Source organism: Lolium perenne, chromosome 6 (assembly GCF_019359855.2).
Source record: "Lolium perenne isolate Kyuss_39 chromosome 6, Kyuss_2.0, whole genome shotgun sequence".
Lineage (NCBI taxonomy): Eukaryota > Viridiplantae > Streptophyta > Magnoliopsida > Poales > Poaceae > Lolium > Lolium perenne.
The window spans coordinates 123,052,098-123,075,240 of NC_067249.2; the positions used below are offsets into that span (position 1 = coordinate 123,052,098).

A 23,143-nucleotide genomic window follows, 5' to 3' on the forward strand; every position below is an offset into this window, starting at 1 on the left:
GGATGATAACCTGAAGGTGGACTTTTTAGGCATAGATGCATGCTGGATAGCGGTCTATGTACTTTGTCGTAATGCCCAAATAAATCTCACAATACTCATCATATCATTTATGTGCATTGTCATGCCCTCACTATTTGTCAATTGCCCAACTGTAATTTGTTCACCCAACATGCTATTTATCTTATGGGAGAGACACCTCTAGTGAACTGTGGACCCCGGTCCTATTCTTTTACATTGATACAATCTACTGCAATACTTGTTCTACTGTTCTCTGCAAACAATCATCATCCACACTATACATCTAATCCTTTGTTACAGCAAGCCGGTGAGATTGACAACCTCACTGTTTCGTTGGGGCAAAGTACTTTGGTTGTGTTGTGCAGGTTCCACGTTGGCGCCGGAATCCCTGGTGTTGCGCCGCACTACATCTCGCCGCCATCAACCTTCAACGTGCTTCTTGGCTCCTACTGGTTCGATAAACCTTGGTTTCTTACTGAGGGAAAACTTGCCGCTGTACGCATCACACCATCCTCTTGGGGTTCCCAACGGACGCGTGCTGTACGCGTATCAAACGCCAACTTCCAGGAGCTCTTGACTCGGTTGTCGCCACCCTGCGACAACGTGCGACGACGCGCGTGCCGCGTTCCTCATGCGGAGGTGCCTGCGAGTACCGCTCCTACTGCAGCAGCCGCACATGACGCGCCTTCTGATGAAGTAAACGAAGACTATGAAGGGGACGAGGACGAGCGAGTAGATGAGAACATGTTGGACGGCGAGGAAGTCAAACAACCTGCACCGGGTCGTCCACGACAACTGAATCGCAACGCTCGCCCACCTCTACGACCGGTACGTGATGATGATCATGTTGCTAAACTGAACCTGAATATTCCGCCATTTGAGGGTAGATATAATCCTGATGCATACCTTACTTGGTAATTGGAAGTAGAGCAACGCTTTGCATGTTTAAAATACACTGATTACTTACGTGTTAGTGCTGCTACTTGTGAGTTCAAAGATTTTGCTTCTGTTTGGTGGTCTGAACATTGTAGAGCACATCATGCAAATATTCCTACTACTTGGGTTGGTTTAAAACTTGATATGCGTACTCGTTTTGTTCCTCCACATTATCAGCGTGATTTGCTTAAGAAATTTTCTCGATGAAAACAAGGGAAAAAATCTGTAGAAGACTATTATCAAGAATTGCAAATTGGCATGATTCGCTGTGGTATTGCAGAGGATAATGAGGCTATGCTTGCACATTTCTTTGGTGGTTTGAATAAAGAGATTCAACATATTTTAGATTATAAGGAGTACAACACTATTACTCGCTTGTTTCACCTTGCTTGCAAAGCTGAACGTGAAGTGCAGGATCGTCAACCACCATGGAGAAGAGCTAATCTTTCTGCAGGTCGTACATCGTCGTGGTCTCCGCGACAATCAGCGCCACCATCTCGTGGTGCTGCATCAGCGCCTACTACCTCCAAGTACACCGCGCTTGCATCACGAGCGCCACCTGCTGCTACTCCACCACCATCTACTGGTCCTCTTCGAAGTTCATCTTCCATGGCCTCCACGGGGAAGACGCGCGACATTCAATGTCGCAAATGCTTGGGATTTGGTCACATAGAGAGAGAATGCAGAAACAAAAGTGTGATTTTGGTGCATGAAGATGGAGAATATGATTCTGCAAGTGACTTTGATGAAGATACATTGGCCCTTATTGCTGCACGTGATGGCGGCAATTCTGATTCTAAGAGAGAGATGGAGGTAATGGAAGCTGACACTGCTGATCAGTACAGGAGCTTAGTTGCACATCGTGTGTTGAGCATGCAATTGAGCAAATCTGAGCATGATCAACACCACAATCTGTTTCAAACAAGAGGCATTGTAAAAGAGCGAGCTATAAGGATCATCATTGATGGATGGAGCTGTAATAATCTGGCTAGCATTGACATGGTGGAGAAGCTTTCTCTCCCTACAAGACAGCGCACACATCCATATTACATTCAATGGTTTGAGAGCTCTCGGAAGCTCAAGGTAACAAGAACTGCACGTGTGCATTTTACTATTGGTACATATTCTGATTTTGTTGATTGTGATGTTGTACCTATGCAAGCTTATTCTTTGTTACTTGGTAGACCTTGGCAATTTGATAGAAAATCTGTTCATAATGGTAAAACTAATCACTATTCTTTTATGCATAATGGAAAGAAAATTGGTCTTAAACCTATGACTCCTGAACAAATAGTAAAAGATGATCTTGCTAGAGCTAGTAGAGTAAAAAACGAGGAGAAACATAAGAGCGAAAATTAGATTGTTGCTGCAGATTTTATGCCACATAAGACTAATACTAAATCTGAGTCGAACCATGCTAATGAAATTCGTTTAAAAAACCCTTGTTTGCTTGCTAGCAAATCTGATATTGCTGAACTTGATGTAAACACTACTCAATGATATGCTATTATTTGCAAATAAGTTCTGTTTTCATTTGAGGATATGCCTCCTTCTTTGCCACCTACGGTTGCTAACCTTTTGCAGGAATTCATTTATGTGTTTCCCCAAGATGTTCCACCTGGATTACCACCTATTCGTGGGATAGAACACCAAATTGACTTGATTCCAGGATCTTCACTGCCCAACAGTGCGCCATATCGTATCAATCCCGAAGAGACCAAAGAGATTCAGCGACAAATTCAGGTTCTCCAAGATAAAGGTTACATTCGTGAGTCTCTTAGCCCATGTGATGTTCCTATTATCTTGGTACCTAAGAAAGATGGTTCTTCACGCATGTGTACTGATTGTAGAGCTATTAATAATATTACCATTCGATACCATCGTCCAATACCTTGTTTAGATAATATTCTTGATGAATTGAGTGGTTCTATTATGTTCTCTAAAGTTGATTTGCGTAGTGGTTACCACCAGATTCGTATGCAATTAGGAGATGAATGGAAAACATCGTTTAAAACTAAGTTCGGTTTATATGAGTGGTTAGTAATGCCTTTTGGTTTAACTAATGCACCTAGTACTTTCATGAGACTGATGAACGGAGTTTTACATGCTTTTATTGGACGTTTTGTGGTGGTATAATTTGATGATATTCTGATTTATAGCAAATCTTTGGAGGATCATTTGGATCATTTACGTGCTATTTTCAATGCTTTACGGATGCACGTTTGTATGGTAATCTTGAGAAGTGCACCTTTTTCACCAATCGAGTTGCGTTTCTTGGCTATGTTGGTACTGTGCAGGGAATTGAAGTTGATCCAGCCAAGATTGAGGCAATTGAGAGTTGGTCGCAGCCAAAGACGGTCACACAAGTGAGGAGTTTTCTTGGCCTCGCTGGTTTTTATAGGCGCTTTGTGAAATATTTTGGATCCATTGCTGCGCCACTGAATGAGCTTACCAAGAAGTATGTGCCCTTTGTGTGGGGCGATGCACAACAAGAAGCCTTCATGATTCTGAAAGATAAGTTAACACATGCTCCATTACTCTAACTTCCTGATTTCAATAAGACTTTTGAGCTAGAATGTGATGCTAGTGGAATTGGTTTGGGAGGTGTGTTATTACAAGAGGGCAAACCTGTTGCATATTTTAGTGAAAAATTAAGTGGGCCTAGTCTGAACTATTCTACTTATGATAAAGAATTATATGCGCTAGTTCGGACATTAGAAATTTGGCAACATTATTTATATCCTAAAGAATTTGTTATACATCTGATCATTAATCTTTCAAGCATATTCGTAGTCAAGCTAAGTTGAATCGCCGCCATGCAAAGTGGGTTGAGTTTATTGAGTCTTTTTCTTATGTTATCAAACTAAAAAAGGGTAAAGATAATGTTATTGCTGATGCTTTATCGCGCCGTTATACTATGCTATCTCAACTTGACTTCAAGATTTTTGGATTAGAAATCATAAAGGAACAATATTTGCATGATGCTGATTTTAAATATGTGTTGCTGAATTATAGAGATGGTAGAACATGGAACAAATTCGTCCCCAATGATGGATTTGTGTTTCGTGCTAACATACTATGCATCCCAGATAGTTCCGTTCGTCTTTTGTTGTTGCAGGAGGCGCATGGAGGAGGATTGATGGGTCACTTTGGTGTGAAGAAGATGGAGGTTGTACTTGTTGCACACTTCTTTTGGCCACGTATGTGTCGAGATGTTGAGAGATTTATGACACGCTGCACTATATGTCAAAAAGCTAAATCTCGACTTAATCCACATGGTTTATATATGCCTCTTCCTATTCCTAGTGTACCTTGGGAGAACATGCCCTTTAATTGATGTTAAATCCTGAACTTTCTAATTCCGGTAATGATAGAGGAAGTAGCCCACTTAAAGAAAAATGTTTACCTTCTAGTACTCTATTGCCACACAGCTAAAAAACTTTGTTGCTACATATGAGCATGTACACATATATTCAATTTTCTCACTACAGGTAGAATTCATTTCGCTGTCAAAATAGTTGCATATGCACAATACCATTTAATTTACAGTACATACATATTCTCTTTATATGCTGCATACATGTCAATAAAACATGTAAACATCTGAAAATGCACTTTCAACTATGGTGTTGAGTGGCGTGCATGAAAATATAAACAGCTCACTCCACATCTCCCCAAGCCTAGTAGCACGCGTTATCCGTGTCGCACCTGCCTAGTGCGCCGGCGGTAAGTTATACCAAAAAAATCGAATCTAGATCTAGCTCTTGAGTTGTGGTTGTGGTGTCCTCTCTGCGCTGGTGTAGGAGGTGCACGAGGAGGCCGGAAGGCATCGTGGCCGGAGATGCAGGAGGAGGCCATGCGGGTAGGAGGAGGAGGAGCAAGAGGAGGAGGAGGAGGATGAGTGGGAGGAGGTGTAGTAGGAGGTCGGAGGAGGACGTTGTGGCCATCGTTGCAGGAGGACTCCATGCGGATAGGTCGACGGTGCAACAGTTTTAGGAGTCCGTCGGTGTAGAAGAGGAGGTTGACGGAGCAGCAGCCGGAGGATACCGTCGATGTAGAGGAGGAGGAGGAAGAAGAAGAGGGCAAAGTGAGGATAGCGGGCTGGTTTGCATTATATATAGCATATGTTACCGCCGGTGCACCAAATATGGTGGTTCGACGGCAATAATTTTTTCTATTTTTTCATCGAAATCTAAAACCTAAATTTGAATTTGCTAAATCCAACTTTTTTCCAAATGATCGTAGGTGTTTAATTCGGATAGGAAATTTCGAGTAGATAGATTTTGATATAAAAAGGTTTCCATCGGAGGTCGTATGCAACCAGAAATCCCGTTTTACCGAAACATGACTCCATTTCGCATAATATATCAAAATTAAATTTATTAAAGTTTCATTAAAACTAGATGGCCTAACACATGGTCATCTCAAAGGATTTAATTTTTTGAAATTTCTATCTTGCTCCCCTTACCCCCGGCGCGCCTCTATGCTGGTGCGCTAGTGGTACATTGTTTACCACCGGCGCACCAGCATAGAAGCGCGCCGGGGGTAAGGGGGCTGGAATCTTTTATTTGGCCCGGACCTCTTCGAACTTTATCCCTGGCGAAACTAAATTTTTGGTGCGCCAACACTATTGGGCCATCACCGGCGCAGTCAAAACATAGTGCGCCGGTAGTATTTACCACCGGCGAGCACCTTTTGTGGTGCGTCGATAGTAGCGCTGGCAGCTATAAGAATTTTCCTAGTAGTGTTCTTCCACATCTAGACCTCTAGCCGCCTTTTCCCCCATAAGGTGAAGGGCGCCTATCCCTCGCACAACCGCTTGAGGTCCTCCGCTCTCGCCCAATGAGATTGCATGCGCCCCTACCGAGCTAGTGGTGTGCCCATAGGCAGTGGGTAGAAGAGGTCCTCATTTCGATGGAGCATCGGTGGTCGGGAACATGAGTGGTGGTGTATTTTCCAAGCCGTACATGTTCTATTTTCCAATGTTATCATGTTTTATTCGTTATTTTAAATGAAAATTATAGAAGGGTAACTACATTCTGAAAACTAAAAGAGTCGTGGAAACACACGAACATTCAACTAGAGGCATCGTTTAACTTACATGCTACACATAGTCATGCGTGGCAAAGCATCTGCTCAAGAGTGATGTGCATAATGACGGTATTATTTTGGTGTTGTGCAAGCACACCCCAAATAGGATGGGAATAGTCAGATCAATGGTTGATTGTGGAGGCTCGTCGCGTCACATCCGATGACCACTAGTACTGCTCCCCTTACTATCGTAGGAGTTAGTAGTGCTTTCCTCAACTGGAGGTTGTAGGAGTGACGACTCAGTCCTTCCCCATGTGCTCGATGTTTGTGTCTCAATGTAGCTACATGGCGCACTGCTACTGTTGGCATGCTGACGGTGTGTTGATTCATTCATTTTGCATCCTAAATTTAGTAGGATAACCTGTTATTCTTATTCATTATCTCATTCATGCCAGATATATTTTTATCAAGATTTAACATTTAACTGCGGTTTGATCACTGTTAGATGGAAAAAGAAATATTATCAAGAGTTTTATGTACTAAATAAATTTGAAAAATCATGAATTCAGATTCAAGTGAACACGGAGGAACAACTAGATGGGCGGAGTCTTCGAAAGCTCACTGAGCCTCACAAGCCTAGGTGGCACACTAGGGCCCATGCATGCCAGCCAGCCGCATTGGCGTAGGAAGAATCCCATGTCTATCTCTTTTACCCTATGTACCTATATGTTTAAGAAAATATATGACAAATACATTGAATATTCTAGAGGACCCATTGTAACAAGGAGGCCTCTTCCTTCGTTGGGCGTGCATCGATTCTGTAGTTTATGCCTTTCCCTCCCGGGAAATTTGCCACCATTATCGTCACCGACTCCTCAATGGTCTGGGGCATACCATCTTCATCACGATCATCAGCCATAACTGCATACGCATCTCCATCTTTAACAATAATATATGCAATTCGTGCAGAATGAAGCCTAGTAACATCCTAGTACGTGTGATCTTCCTATGTCTGAATTTTACAATTTGTTTATCTGATTAAGTATATATAGTTTAAGAATGTAGAACATATAATTATGCACATGCACATGTTCAAGTGCAAGTCAAAGATCCTTTAGAAGCCTCCTACTGGACCCCCTCTCAAAGGTATGATACAAATAATGTATTAGAGTAGAAGAAAGAGACCACAACATATGTTCCTGTATGGGCACATGACTCTCTATAATTAAGAACTTGAGCATAGATGGAATGTGCCGCCAAATATGACCTTTAATGAGTGGAACCCTATGCTCCTCGAAGGGATATGCAGTCCAAGAACTATAGGAGTGCAAAGGACATCACCATCAACATCGACAAGCGAAACCGATCTACCTTAAAACCTACTTCGTCCAACATAGCTTCATTGTGATAAAAGGATAAATGTTGTTTGGTATCTATTAAGTCTTATTACTTCTAATAGTTTGGACATCGACCAATGTATGGAATACCATATAACTAGTAATAGGATTGCATTAAGAGATTTGCCAATTCTACTAAACTTAATGACATTAGAGAAAAATATGGCATCAAATAATAGATTCTTGTCAATGTTATCAAATCATTTTATTTTGACACTGATTTTCCTAAATACAATGGGGGAAAATGTTGTGAGCCAATTAAACAACTTGTTATAGAGAAGAAAAACTTAAAGGTAGTGAGATTTTTTTTAATGCTATCAAAACTATTCAACCTCCTAAATATGTTGTGAAACTCTCCACTCCTACTAGAATTAAAGAACATGATTTAGTGACATGAGAAAATTCGGAGAAAGCTAATATTCCCTATGAACAAAAAGAAACACCACCAATTAGTTTCTATAAAAAAAATGAAACCATGTCTAGGAGGAACTAGAACTTTTTGATATAGTAGAAGCGGGACTTGGCATGACAATTCCGAAATTCGTCCCTGATAGGAATCAAACTCCGGTCGTTAGGGTGCGCCACTGCGACCCCAACCACTGGGCTAAGACAACGTCGTCACCAAGTAGTTTCTATTAAAAAGCTAAATTTTGAAAACCTAGATGTGAGGCTAATTGATTTTAGTAAGGAGGCCACTATAATTATGCATGGAAAGAAACCTGGTAGCATTGTCTTTCCTAATATTTTTGTTTCTATTTGAACATATTGTTATCATATTGCATGATTTGTGTATTATTGGTGCTAGTGTCTTACATTTCCTATGAAGATATTAAAGAATATATTGACTATGGGCAAATTAAAAAAACAAGTATCCACCTAGATTTCCTAATCATCCGTTTAAACTTCACCAACAACTATATGATCGCAAACAAGTTACTTGACTATGGTATGAGTGCCTTAAGAAGTTTGTACCCATGAGAAATTTTCAGACCAGGACTTTACCCTTTATCTTGGTTTGCCTTAGTTTCTTGAAAAATTATCTGAGTTATGTTAATTTTTTTTTGCTAGATCTGAGTTATGTTATTTTTCTGCTAGATCTGAGTTATGTTAAAAAAAAAATCAACCGTTCGTGCTATCCATGCTGCGATTCATGCAACTATCGAAGAGATCAATATTAAATGAGATCGTTTGACAATTCGCAAAAAAAAAAGATGAAATAGTTTGACCATCAACTCATGCATAGGAAAGTTTAAGACAACTTCTGGTAGTTAAGTTGCTAAGGGTAGCATACCTCTGGTTTAGCATATAGATATCTGTCATTAAAGTTAAAACTTGAAGTCGATAGATACGACCTATGGTTGTATGGTTAGGAGGACAAGTGGCACCCCAGTCCACCAGAGTTTAAATCTGAGATTTAACATTTTTGTGTCTCACTATAAGAAGGAATATTTTTCGGTGGGAGGCGACGTTTCCGTCGATAGCGATGCGTCCGTGGTGACTTCATCAATCCCAATACCCGTCGAATCAGTTTCTTGTACTCAGTCTCTCAGAGGTGTTCATAGAAGTAGGTTGTGTGTGTGCGCGCGCGCGTTCATAGGGGTGAGTGTACGTACGAATGTGTGAGCATCTGCGTCTGGGCTTTGCAAAAAAAAAGTCGATAGATACAAAGCTGGATAAATACATAAACAAACAAAAATTGGGCATTTTATTTGTACACAACCAAGATAATAGAACATATGTATACGTAGGCAGACTCAATTACAAGGTAAACCAACATTGATTCAGGCTCATCGGTGAAAACAAAAAAAAAAAGTACTATAATATGTCCCGTTCCTCTCCCTCCTCATCAAAACTCACAAGCGAAGACACATCTGTCACGTACCTAACGTACCCTTTGGATCATCTCGCGCCGTCGGGAGCGGCGCTGAAACCGCAAGCTCTGAACTCTCTCAGCTCCCAGTGTCTTCCGTCACGGCGACCGCTGAAAAGCCGTGGCAAAGTTCTGCGCCCTCAGCTGCTCGTAGAACATGTTGATGAACTCCTCCGCCCTGTAGTCAACGTCAAGCTCGAGCCCATAGCACGCCCACCCATCAGCCTCATCTTCCTCCTCCTCAACCATCACATCCTCCTCCTCTGTCACTGGCGGCGACCCGTACGAGGCCCCAAGGGAGGCTCCGAAGCAGGAAGAGCCGGCCGCCGCATTGCGCTTCAGCCGCGATCGGAACCTCTTGGCCGCGAGGAATGTGGGGCTAGGGCTGTCGCTGCACGAGAACTCGTGCTCCGCAAGCGCACGAGGTGGCCAGTATGGCGCCAGGTGCTTGTTGCTCTTGCCGTGGTACGAGGATAGAACAGCGATGGTTCGCCTCGCCGCCCTGCAAACGAGCCGGCGGCGGTTCATGAAGAGGTACTTGATGTAGTCTGCGGCGAGAGCGAGGAGGCTGCGCAGACGCCTCGCCGCCTTGGAGCTGGAGCGCTGGCCTGGATGCTCTTCCATGCCGTCGCGCCGGGAAGTTGATGGATGATTTTGATAGGGTTTATGTCCTGAACTACTGAGGTCGAAATGCTTTTATAGCTTACCTAGTAGAGCACTAGAGAGAGATGAGAGTCGTATGTAGTGGAGGGCTGCAGAATTTCAGGGCAAGAAAGGTTAATATAGTTGAGCCAGAGAAGCTTCTTCATATTTTCTATGTATTTTGTGATCAATTTGTATAGGTCAATGGTCAGGAGCCTAGGACACATAGCTAGACCGTACGCAAAGTAGGAACTTTCATGACCAAAATATACGTGTTCTTACCCGAACTTGGAGAAAACATAGAGAAATAAACCTATTTCTAGCGGGTAAATGATGGATGATTGAGATTAAAACACAAACAATATCACACAGCAGGTTACTCTTTTTACAAAGGCCTTTAGAAAAAGGTGAAATGATTGGCTTGGCCATCACGATTGCGAGTACGCGCAACTACGTCCATTTTTCATGCCCAAGCAAAACCCACTTGTCAGTACATGTCAAACCTTCACAATGATGCACGCCATGCAGGGCCCACATACTCAGACAGCCGGCTAGCATGCCATGAGGAGTTGCTTCAGGAGAACATGCTGGAGAAGGGCCAGAAGACCAGGGTTCTAGCCAGCTCGATATCGCATAGAAGATAAATTGCATGCAGCTACGCAGCAAGCTTAATCCCTACCCTTTGCTTGCGCTGGCCGCAAACCGAAGCTAAGTTACGCGCTGTATTCACTACTAGCCGGGCTGTACAACATGCTAGACGGAGATGAACAAACGCGCTTCACCACACTTTGCTTTGTGACACTGCCAGGCACAAGAGATTAGATGCTGAATTTATAGACACACTAGGCTTGTGTAATCTTATTGTACATGTCTAAGGACAAGTAGAAATACTCATGCTGATCAATATTAGATACAAGAAGTAATGCTGTTAGAATCGGTGCATTCTCAGCCCCTATACGTGTCATCTCTACGTTTTGTGTCTCTGAATATGGGCTGCAGCGATCCTGCATGTGGGCCAATGTGTACAGTAAAAAACGGGATTAAATCAACAAGCCACCTCGCGAACCCGGTTCACCGCTCGCAAGACCCGTCCTCCCTACTCCTCTGCTCCTCTTCCTCCCGAGACGCCCCCCTGCAGCTTAGGGTTCCTGCTGCCCAGCTTGCCTCTTGCATCCGATTCACCTCAATCGTGGATTCTCCATCTCATACCCCGGCTTGCTTCTCTCTTCTGCCGCCGGCCGTGCTAGGAACCAGCGCTTTGGGAGGACTCGCTGCACGCGAAGGCGCGCCTGAGCCGGCGGCGGCGACGGGGCGGTCGATGGAGATCTCGACGACCTCGCCCTCGATGATCTCCGCCACCTCCTTGATGCGGACGCCGATGGCGCGGCGGAAGGCCTGCGTGAGCGCCTCGGTCTTGGAGAGGTCGAGCGAGAAGAGCTCGGAGGCGGTGACGGATGCGAAGGGCGTCTCGGCGCCGAGCGACTTGGTGATGCCCATGGCCAGGGCGGTCTTGCCGGTACTGGGCTGACCGGCGAGGAGGACGGCGCGGCCGGCGATCTTCCCCTGGCGGATGAGCTGGAGGTTAAAGGGGCATGGCGGCGACAAGTGGGGGAACCGGGCGGCGGCCGGCGGGACGTGGGACGAGGGGTGGAGGACGGGCAGGAAGTGGAACAAGGGGGTGGAGGGCGGCGACGAGCCAGACGCAGGCTGGCGGTGAGGAGCGGGGCGCCGGCTCAGCTGTGGCGGCGCGCCGGCATGCCCTATCGAGGGAGACGGAGAAGCCAAGGACTGGTGCTCTGTTTCCTTTCGTTCTTTTTTTCTTGCAGGAGGTACGGCCGTACGGGCCTGGCAGCCTCCGTGGAAGCTTTCCCTGAGTCCATCTGAAAAACACGGCCCGTCCGCGACGACGTTTGGCAATTTTGACGGACACGGACAAAGAGAGTCCGCGGACATCCGTGTCCATCTACATTCTGAGGTAGGTGGTGGTATGTGCGTGCATTCTCTCCTTTCTTTTCTCTCTCCCTGCTACAGTTCCTGAGAGCGCCTCTCTCTGCTCCAGGCCGGACCGAAGCCCTCCTCGGCGGCTTTGCCGTCGGAGAGTGGTGGAGGCGAGGCGCTGCAGCTAGTAGTGTTTATAGTAGGGCTAGGTCTAGTAGAGGTTTGTCCTTTATGGCGTGTGGGAGTAGAGCTCCGGATCTTCCCGGCCAGATCTGGTGCGTCTTGTGGCTGCTTCTCGTCGCCGGCGTGCACTGCGGTGCGCCGTCGTCTGACGAGGAGCTGGGCGCAAGCATCTCCGTTAATAAAGCTGTGCCGTCGAGCTATTCCACCCTGCTGCCATGGCGCGGCACGGGGTGGTCGATGTGGAGCTTCCTTGATCTGCTCCTGAGGTGGGAGGATGATGAGGAGCTCTGCAGATCGAGCTCTTGCAACAAGCGCTGCTATCTCCTCCACTGTGATCTGCAGGTGAGCTGCTTTCTCTTGGCCGGCCTTGGCGGCGAGGGAGAGAAAGTAGAGAGCCTCGTGGCGGCAGGGGGCGGGCGATGGCGTGGGGAGTTTCTGGAGTCTGTGCTCCCCGTGGCGGTTCCCCAGCGGTGGCATCTTTTGGCCGCTGCTATTCTCGGTCAGGAGGCTGGCCTCGCCATTCTCGGCAGCAACTGCTGCTTGAGATTCATCTTCCTCCATCGGAGGATCTTTCTGCACCTTGGCGCGTCATCTCACACTCATGCTCTCCCAAGTGGCCGAGTCCCCGGCGGGAGCAGGAGTGGCCGTGGCTGGAGGTGGTTCATCGTCGGCGAGCTTGGATCCGATCGCGTTTTCTGCGATCTTTTTATGGTGTTTTGTGCAAAAGTACTGGACTTTGGTGTAATTTTTCCTTTTCTTAAGGTCCTTTCTGTAATTGTTCACCCACCGACGAAGTAATACAGATTCCAGGTCCTTCGGGACCTTTCCTGTTCAAAAAAAAAAAAAGGTAGGTGGTGGTCTGTCCCATGAAGAGCACCACAACAACGAGGTGTGCCTGTGTGCTTCACCGTGCCGCCTAAGTGGACCACATTTTCGGTGCTGCCTTATGTGAGATCCGGCCGTGATGATCGCCGTCGGTCCCGGGATGGGGAGGAGCCCTGTTCGCGCGCTGCCGGTGCCCGGATGGGGAGGAGTGTCGTCCGCCACCTCCTGATGCGACCGCTGCCCGTCCCTCGTGGTGTTGCGTGTACCACGCCCGAGAGGTGGGTTGGCGGCCCACTGCGCCCCTACCCTGATGGCTGATGCACGCCGTGCGACCGGCCGACAAGGTTAGCGCTGTCCCGCTGCCGACTGCAGTCGTCGTGCTCTCCGGGCACCCCCGCCGTATCTGCCCAGCATAGCTGAGTGATGAGCCTTCATGCCGCCTTCCTCCGATGTGCTACTGTCTGCAGATTGGTCTGTTGTTGCGCGCCTAGACCGGCAGGTGGGTTACTGGGGCAGGCTGTCGTGGACTACGGCCTGGAGAATGATGTGCTGCCCCTTGAGAATACCATTTCAGAAGGTCAGCAGAAATCTTTGTGCACTCGTGCCAACCTTCTTACCGAATACTTTTCCATACTAAGCTATATTGTTCTCTCGAATTATTATAATCATATATTGTAATTTGTTCTTGCTATTAGTGTGTTCTTACTGTTAGCAAATTGATTTTATTTTGGCTTGATTTGTACTATACGATGGTAGAGACCTTATGTGAAAATTTGACGACAAATTCAACATTATTTTTATATTCCCTCCGTGTGGTAGGATTTTTTTTGCTCCTCATTTGATTGTTTAGCTTTTTTCTATCCTCTTCCTTATGTTTAGGTTGGATATGTTTCTCTTTGTTCCAGATTATTAGGACTGGCTTTGCAAAAAGCATGCACTTATGTGTGACTATTTTGTGATGCTGCCTGTTTGTACATGTACAATCAATTGGAAAACAGCATTTTTCTATATAGGATGGTATAGATACTTAAGGTGTTCGTTTCTTCTCTGATTTTGTACTGTGTGCTTAATTAATTTTCCATTCTCAGTCATCAAATTTTGTGCATGATCATGATTCAGAAGTGGAAAGACTTCAGAATGCTTGCTGCATTAGACAATCAGCCTGATCAAAGTTGCAAACGCCACTTGGTACATCTCTGTTGGTGGACCTGTTAATAACGAGATTACAGTACTACACTATTCTGAAGTCTTAGTTTCAGAAAACTAATCTCTCTCTCTCTCTCTCTCTCTCTCTCTCTCTCTCTCTCAAAAGAAGCATCTATATAGTCTATAATAACTAAATAGACTAATCGAATTCTCTCAACATGAAGGTGTTCAGGTTATTACTTCTCTTCTACCATGTCACTTTTAGGAGTATCAAATTGTAAGCATCGACAGGTGCAATACTAACATCTTAGTTTCAGTCTTAGAATGGGTGGCGGTTGTGAAGCAATGAAAACACAGCAGCCGCCGCGCCCTTCCTGCTCTCCTTCACCTCCCGCAGAACCGCGCTCTAGGGAAATTGTTCTTTCATTCTTCATAGAATGATTTTTTTATCTGCCCTATCACCAGCCCTGTGCTACTCCTGAAAGCTGATGGTTCAGGAAGTCCGTGAAACTTGGAGATGATGGAAATTGTGCCTCACCTAAATATTGTTGTTGTATGTGTTACATAGCTCAGTAAGTAAAATAGGTTAGGATTCCTTTACGGAAATAGGTCAGGATGGTGGTATTTTATTCATTTTACCTTTATCCAGATTTTCATCTTTAGATGATGATGAATTCTTTCCAGCCACGTATGCCTTTAGGGTATACACGTAGAATGTCCATTCCTGGAATTGTGTGAATACACATCATTTGGTATACATGTAGAATGTGCAGTGTCTTCATAGGATGCACTTACATCCATTACTGAAATGGCAGACAACGAGATTTGTCTTCATAGGATGCACTTACATCCCTGTTTGTCAGCAAGTAATATTGTTTTATGGACAAGGGTCTGTATCTAGAAGTTATAAATATAGGGCAGCACCTCACACATCTACAAGCCGTGTGGCTCCTCTTGTTGAATAGTACTATTTTCACCAAACCTGCTCGCCCTGGGGCTAATCAGAAGTACTTGCAGATTTCAAGCACATCTATGTGTTTGCTGAAAAATGTGCATGTTCGTGTTCGAGTAAAGCTACTAAGTTAAACTGCATTTCCGCTGTATTTTCCCCAAGATTATCCATTTATGTTCTTTGTATAAGATAGTTTCCGTGTCGTTTGAACAGTGGATTAACATATGGGGTTATAATTAATAGTGCACATCCGAGTACAATTCAGTATGCTGTGTGGTTACTCAAGTTCACCTTGAGGTAAGTGTCTTAACTTACAATTCAAACTCTGCTGGTGATCCACTATGTGATCAATCCTTTTGCCTTGGTGAAGACATACAACATATGTAATAACAAATGAGAGCAACACAACCAGTAGATGAGTGTATTTCGTGGTGTTTTGGCATTGAAATCATACTGGCTACCCTATGCATCTAAGCAATGACGTCGCATCCTAATGACTTATCCCAGGTCTCCACGAACAGGAGCAGATGCCCAATACTCAATCTGTCCAGTTTAAGTGAAACTGTGTTCGGTACTTATGTACTCTGTGCAAGTTGTTAGAACCAGCTTATGACGTGCCTTCTCACTTCCATCTTTTGTAGTTTGTCTTTCCCCTTAAATATGTTACCAGTTTCTGTTTTCCCTTGTGCTCTTTTTGTTTACAGTTCATTCCGTGCTTACCATCAATTTAATCAGCATAGTTGTTCTGTTCTGAATGTGAGGCAAGCAAACAGTTCCGAATCTAAGAAAATACAGTTTGACGGCCACGTTTGTTGTTTTTCGTTCATTTTTTATTTAAAATTTTATCCAATAGAGTAATTCTCTACTGTAGGGAAGCTATAAGCTCCAAGTTTTGGTGGCTATTTCGATCAATTCGCAAACTAAAATAGGTAAGGTAACATCATAACAATATGCTATTTGTGCTAAGGTTTCAAACTGCTGCACAGTATTTTCCTAAACAAGCTACAGCTACGTTCTTCCATAACTCTATCATCAATTCTCTTCACAACTCTATTGTTATGGTTGGTAAGTGAATCACCTTTTAGTTAGCGATGAAGTGCAGATTGATCATCGCTCCAATCAGTTGTGGCTGCTATCAGTCCCACTTCAGTTCGCTTGCCTACTCTGCTTTTCATCTGTCTACAAGCTTCTGCATTTGCATCCCTCTATTCACTCCGTGCTTCAACCATCTCGGGTGGACATGCAGCACGCAGGAGGCAGCCCCCACCCCGAAAACAATGTCGCTCTTCTCCTTTTGATCATCTTGATTCACTAGGTAGCTTTGGTGTCTAGACCAGATAAACAAGAGGAAACTTGACTGGTCCGAAGCTAGCTTTGGTATCTATACTAGATCAACAAGAGGAAAGTCGATAGATCTCTCCAGCGGCGTGACGCAAACGGATACTGAGCGACCGTTTTCGTCCGCCGTGACCGGAAATGCGTCTGGCACCACCTCCAGCGGGGTGACGCAAAGTGACCGGGCCGTCCGCGGAGACGCAAACCTGGCCCAAATATGCGCCAGGTTTGCGTCTCCGCGGAGGCTCAGCGGTCGCGCGGAGCGTCCTCCATTTCTTACCTGGTCCCGCATGTCATGGACCGAAATTGACCGGTTCGATTTGCTTCTTTTTTCCCGTCTTTGCTGCCCTAGTATGATACAAAGCCATAGATAATGCCTACAAGGCTAGAAAACTAACATAATCGCAACACAATATGGAAAGTATACCGCGACAACGCACTGGCTCGCAGCCTGCATTTACTTCCTTGGAGCAACTCTAGCAAATACTGTAAATAGCGGCATGCAAAAAATGCAAAAACAGGTCACTATGTTTGAAGGCTCAAGAACTCGTCGCGTAGATCAGTACCTGTACTCGAAACTGAGTAACTCGAAAAACTATGTCTACGGAAGAATTGAGAAGTGATCAAGCAGTTCATCGAAACATTTAGCATGATTGAGTTCATGGATACACCACACAGACACAAAGTAAACCACAAATGCATAATGAAAACCTAATCTAGCCTACCGCAAATCTAGATTTACCAAAATCCGGTCCCGGGATACCTCACTGGGGCATGTGGGCGCGGCGGCGGACGACGACCGGCGGTGAGATCCTCCTACTTGAGCTCGAGGTGCTCCGTCTTCAAGAGGCGGATGGCGGCCTCCCACTGGAACTCCTCGTAGGTCCACGTCCTCCTCCTGCAGTCCTGCTGGACCCCTATGTCTTTGGCCTAGCAACCAAGATGTCAATCAGCTGGGAAAAACACTGGTAACCTTCCCGTGGCAGGGCCCGAACTCCAATTACCCCCCTAGGCTCAGGAATGATCAAACAAACCGGAAATCAAACCGTTTAAAAGAAGTCGGGACAAGTTGGAGTAAGGCATTGATGAATAGAGAGTTCAAAGAGGAACTTGAAAAAAGACGCAAGTCATATGGGCAACAAAGGTGCCAAAGAGAAGGAAATCGATGACCAGATGGGCATCATGGCCACACCTCCAAGGAGATAAACGTCATCTATGGATGTCGTCATCGCCAGCATTGGCCAAAGGCTTGTGGTGCTTTCGCAAATGCGCCATCTAACCCACATGTTAGAGTTGTAATACATGTACCAATACGATACGGAGAAGTACAACGGTCATATATTGTACAACCTCTGTATATACCTAAAAGTTCAGAGATGGTAAACCTAGAGGGGGGCGGGGTGAATAGGTTTCTAGAGATTTTAATTCTTTCTTTGCAATATTAGGCTTTGCGGAATATAAAGGTGAGCCTAATGCAAACTAGGTGAGACAACCTATATGAGGATACAAGTAACTCGAGCACGAAGGCTCTCACAGGTAGTTATATCACAAGTAAGGAGTTTGGTTAGAGATAACCGATAGCACGCGGAGACGAGGGTTTATTCCCGTGTTCCCTTCCTTGGCAAGAATGTACGTCACGTTTGGAGGGGTGGAGGTCCCACGAAGGATTCCCCACGCCACGAAGGCTCACCCTATTCTCCGGAGCCTATCCCACGAAGGAATAACTCTCTCACTTGTGGTAGACTTTGAGCTCGCCTCCAAACCTTCACAATCTTGTCAGGAGCAAATCCACAGCCCGAATGCTTCCGGACCACTCTTGCCCACCTAGGGTTTCCAAGGAACCCTAGAGAGCAAGCTTCTTGATGAATATAAGGGGGAATGAGATTTGGCTTGGTAGAACAGTAGATCGGGTCCTCCTCTATCGTTTCCCTGGAGGGATTTGAGTTTGGGTGGAGGAGGAGGGAGATCTGAGGCTTTTGGTGTTTCTAACAATGGAGTATGAGAGAGAGAGCTCAAGAACAACTTGTAGTGTAGTGCCTACCCCTTCAGAGGTAGAAGAAGGGGTATATATAGTGTCACTTGAAATATGGCCGTTGTCAACTTGCCACCTCAGCTTTCTCCTCGAGATTCCCGGTCAACCGGACCACAGACCGGAGCGTCCGGCGCAGGGCCCGGTCCGACCGGGCCAGGGACCGGACCCGCCGGTCCAAACCGGGCAGCGGACCGGACCGAGACCGGAGCGTCGAAGTGTCGCGTAGTACTCCTCCCGGTTGGCATCAGCGCAGAGCCCGGTGGGCACCGGGGCGCCCGGTCCTGCACCCGGTCCGACCGGGCCAGGGACTGGACCCGTCGGTCCAAACCGGGCGGCACACCGGACCGAGACCGGAGCAGCTCTGTGTCTTCCAGTATGCTTCCCGGATGGCATCAGCGCAGGGGGCAGTTGGCGCCGGAGCGCCAGGCCCTACGCCCGGTCGACCGGGCGGCAGACCGGAACCGGCCGGCGCAGGGGCCGGTCCGACCGGGCCTCTGACCGGCAGGATGCTGTAGACCCCTTTTTGACCGTTGTCGAAGTGGGGTTGATGTCTACGCACACTCCTTTTCCTGTAGACAGTGTTGGGCCTCCAAGAGCAGAGGTTCGTAGAACAGCAGCAAGTTTTCCCTTAAGTGGATCACCCAAGGTTTATCGAACTCAGGGAGGAAGAGGCCAAAGATATCCCTTTCAAGCAACCCTGCAACCACAAAGCAAGAAGTCTCTTGTGTCCCCAACACACCTAATACACTTGTCAGATGTATAGGTGCACTAGTTCGGCGAAGAGATAGTGAAATACAGGTGGTATAAATGAGTATGAGCAGTAGTAACGGCACCAGGAATAGCTTGCTGCTACAACTGGCGTGTGGTTGATGGTGGTAATATTGCAGGAAGTACAGATGCAGTAGAACAGTAAACAAATGATGATTGCAGTATTTGGGAACAAGGCCTAGGGATAATACTTTCGCTAGTGGACACTCTCAACATTGATCACATAACAGAATAAATAGATAAATGCTATACTCTACACTCTCTTGTTGGATGATGAACACCACTAATTGTGTAGGGCTACAAGAACCCTCAATGCCGGAGTTAACAAGCTCCACAATATTTGATATTCATATTTAAATAAAGTTAGAGTGCATGATAGATCAACACAACTATACCAAGTACTAACATAGCATGCACACTGTCACCTTCATACTATGAAAGGAGGAATAGATCAGATCAATACCATCATAGTAATAGTTAACTTCATAATCTACAAGAGATCATAATCATAAACTACGCCAAGTACTACATGATGCACACACTGTCACCATTACATCATGAAGGAGGAATAGAGTACTTTAATAACATCACTAGAGTAGCACATAGATTAATAGTGATACAAAGCATATTGCAATCATAAAGGGATATAAATAAGCACTTCAGTATGCTATTCATAACAGTGAATAAGTATTCTGTGAAATATAGCCTAAGAGACCCACACGGTGCACACACTGTCACCTTTACACACGTGGGACAAGGAGTCTCCGGAGATCACATAAGTAAAATCCACTTGAATAGCATAACGACATCTAGATTACAAGCTCATCATATGAATCTCAATCATGTAAGGCAGCTCATGAGATTATTGTATTGAAGTACATAGGGAGAGAGATTAACCACATAGCTACCGGTACAGCCCCTTAGCCTCGATGGAGAACTACTCCCTCCTCATGGGAGACAGCAGCGGTGATGAAGATGGCGGTGGTGTCGATGGAGATGCCTTCCGGGGGCACTTCCCCGTCCCGGCGGCGTGCCGGAACAGAGACTCCTGTCCCCCAGATCTTGGCTTCGCGATGGCGGCGGCTCTGGAAGGTTTCTCGTACCGTGGCTTTTCCGTATCGAAGATTTAGGTCAGGGACCTTTAAATAGGCGAAGAGACGGAGTCGGAAGGCTGACGAGGCGGTGACACCATAGGGAGGCGCGCCCCCCTTGGGCCACGCCGCCCTATCATCTGGTGGCCCTTTGGCCCCCCTCTGGTCCCTCTCGGGTGTTCTGGAAGCTTCGTGGAATTCTAAGATGCTGGGCGTTGATTTCGTCCAATTCCGAGAATATTTCCTTACTAGGATTTCTGAAACCAAAAATAGCAGAAAACAGGAACTGGCACTTCGGCATCTCGTCAATAGGTTAGTTCCGGAAAACGCATAAAATCATCATAAAGTATGAACAAAACATGTAGGTATTGTCATAAAACAAGCATGGAACATAAGAAATTATCGATACGTTGGAGACGTATCAGGGGTCTCCTTTAGCCTTCTTGTTCCTTTGATACACCATTTATGCCTCTTTGGCTAATACCTGTGATTATCCTTACAAACATGTATTAGGCCAAATACTCTAGCACGGTGTCATTGTTACCAAAATAATGGATAAGGGTAAAATACCCTTACAATCTCCCCCTTTTGGTATACGATGAAAAACCGAGCTAGAGTCACATATAGATATTATGAAAAGCTCTAAACCTTGATTCCATATAAGATATTACGACAGCTCCCCCATAATGTGTGCACTTGGAGAATTTACGTTTGAATGCAAAGTGCACCATTTGTGGAATATGAGAAGCTCCCCCAATATCTTTAGGAAACAAGCATGGTATGGACATGTATATCAAGATATATAAGCATAAAGCATGATCATCCTAATAGAGTGATTAAGCATACAAATACTCGTCCATACACGAATTATTCAAAGTAGCAAATGGTTCTTGAGAAAGCAAAGCAAATAAACACAAGCCAAATAAGAAGAAAATAAAGCAACAACCATGGCTTGTGCCAGAAAGCAAAGCAAATAAGCACAAGCCAAATAAGAAGCAAATAAAGCAACAACCATGGCTTGTGCCAACCAAAGAACCCCGTGATCCTAGACTCTACTCTCTTCTCCCCCTTTGGCATCGGAACACCAAAAAGGCGAAGAAAAGAGGAGGGATGCTAGCGCTCCCATCAGTAGAACTCGTGCCCAGTGGATGTAAAGGTCTCTCCATCACGCTCGTCATCATCATCCTCATCACCTTCATTCTCTTCATCATCATCAGCAGCATCAGCAGGGGCATGAGCAGGCCTAGGAGGAAGACCACCATGAGCATACATGGAGAGGTCAAAGTTCTGGAACATCTCATCAGTAATGGGAGGCATCTCCCAAGAAGGTGCAACCACAGGCTCCATCTCAGGTCCAGAAGGAGGAACAGGGGCATTCCTTGCAGCCATGAACTCATTTTGTCGCCTCCTTGTCTCCTGGTTCAAAGAAAGACTTTGATGTGCAACGTCATTGGTATTCTTGCACATTTGCCACAAGCTGGAGAAGAAGCAAGAGGCACCGCGCTTGGGGCGCCTAGAGTAGCTGGAGCTAGCTGCAGGATCATGTCGTTCCTTGGAACGACGCTCAGAGGGCACCATGGCTGGACTTCCGGACGAGTGTCCTGAATGGGGAAATTAAATGGTTCCATCTTGATCATTTGATCTAGCTTGTTGTCGGGAGAAGGTACCACCTTGTTGATGATACGCTGAATGTACTAAGCATAGTTGGGAGTCATGCGGCCCAGAACAGAATGCCTTAGTACACAGTAAATGAGATCACAACCATCAATTGCCCTTATGTTGTCAGGACGGCAATAGTACATCAGATTCAGGTGGTAGTTCCTGACTTCACTGGAGTCGCCTGACTTGCTGATGAGATTCTCACGGTACATCTTGGCAAGCACAAGATAGAAGTAATACATCCTAGAGATAGTGGGAGGACCAGCTGTAGGGTTCGAGGGATAGCAGAAGGAAATGTCACCTTTAGTGAACTTATCCTGAGAATGAAGCTTGAACCCACGAGCACGGCCACCACCAAAACCCAAAGCCTCACAGAACTGAGAATAGGTGCATGAGTACTTCTATTTGCCAGTCATCCAAGTCATAGTGTGATTATCATCATCATGGAAGAATACTGTGCAATGGAATTGACGGACAAGAAGGGGATAATAGTTGGCTTCTCGCTGTTCATCATTGGGCTTCAAGCATGTAACACTCCAACTTTTGCAACCTTGATTAATTGTCCTTATTACAAAAATTAGGGGGAACAAAAACTTTTTCTAAAGACTAATTAGATGAATTGCCTTGATCTATTTGTTAAGATGAATTGCTTTGATCTGTTCGTAGATGTATTGTCTTCTTTTGCTTGTTGAGTTTTATCTTGAGCTACCTCAAAGCACAACGCTTCTAGTAGTCAGACAAACAACTCACCTAATAAAACCCATGTGTGACTTAGGAAAAATTGTTTTCCTTTTTACTACATCAAACTCTTCTCCTGATGGCAACATGAGTGTGCCATCTTGATTTTCCTCTTTGTGCAATCTAGCTCAAATCGTCCTTAATTCAAAACTTGGGATCATCTACCCCTTGCTACATCCTTCTCTTATAACCACTCTTCCTTGTTGGATTTGAGGTCAAGCCAACAATCTGTTTTGGCATGCTTATAAGATTCCAACTTTGGCAGTTGATCTCTAAGCACCCCCAGTTATTATTGTTGACCTCAATGTATGGATCTCATCTATGCAACACCCTCTTCAACCTCCATGCCTTGCATGTCTCAGTGTATCCTTGCAACTCATATATTCAACTTGATCTCATACCATATCCAATGTTTCAAACTCTAGATCACTTCCTTCACTTTTACCTCTTGTTTTTATTCAAGTTTAATATTCACAAAACCAAGAGTGGGAATTATGGGTACATATTGTAGCCACCATCTACCCTTGAGAACACTTCTCTCTAAATTAGTTTCTTTCTCAAAAACCCTATTGTTTTTCCTTC

General features: G+C 45.3%; 2 protein-coding genes, 1 long non-coding RNA gene and 1 pseudogene across 3 annotated transcripts in view; 3 read left to right on the forward strand and 1 right to left on the reverse strand.

Annotated features, from left to right (window-relative positions):
• Positions 1–694: 694 nt before the first annotated feature.
• On the forward strand, positions 695–4,449 carry LOC139832488 (uncharacterized; annotated as a pseudogene).
• A 4,659-nt stretch (positions 4,450–9,108) lies between these two features.
• On the reverse strand, positions 9,109–9,901 carry LOC127334652 (uncharacterized). The gene has a single exon (XM_051361170.2). The coding sequence runs from the start codon at positions 9,874–9,876 to the stop codon at positions 9,352–9,354; it is 525 nt and encodes a 174-aa protein (XP_051217130.1). The 5' UTR covers positions 9,877–9,901; the 3' UTR covers positions 9,109–9,351.
• Positions 9,902–11,771: 1,870 nt separating this feature from the next.
• On the forward strand, positions 11,772–13,878 carry LOC139832784 (uncharacterized). The gene is made up of 2 exons (XR_011747217.1): positions 11,772–13,184; positions 13,308–13,878. It is a non-coding gene; the product is annotated as an uncharacterized lncRNA (long non-coding RNA).
• A 3,169-nt stretch (positions 13,879–17,047) lies between these two features.
• The window catches only part of LOC139832489 (uncharacterized), a 61,786-nt gene continuing 55,690 nt past the window's right edge, over positions 17,048–23,143 (forward strand). The window contains exon 1 of the mRNA XM_071822263.1: positions 17,048–17,152. Within this exon, the coding sequence (XP_071678364.1) occupies positions 17,048–17,152 (105 nt within the window). The remainder of the gene's footprint in view (positions 17,153–23,143) is intronic.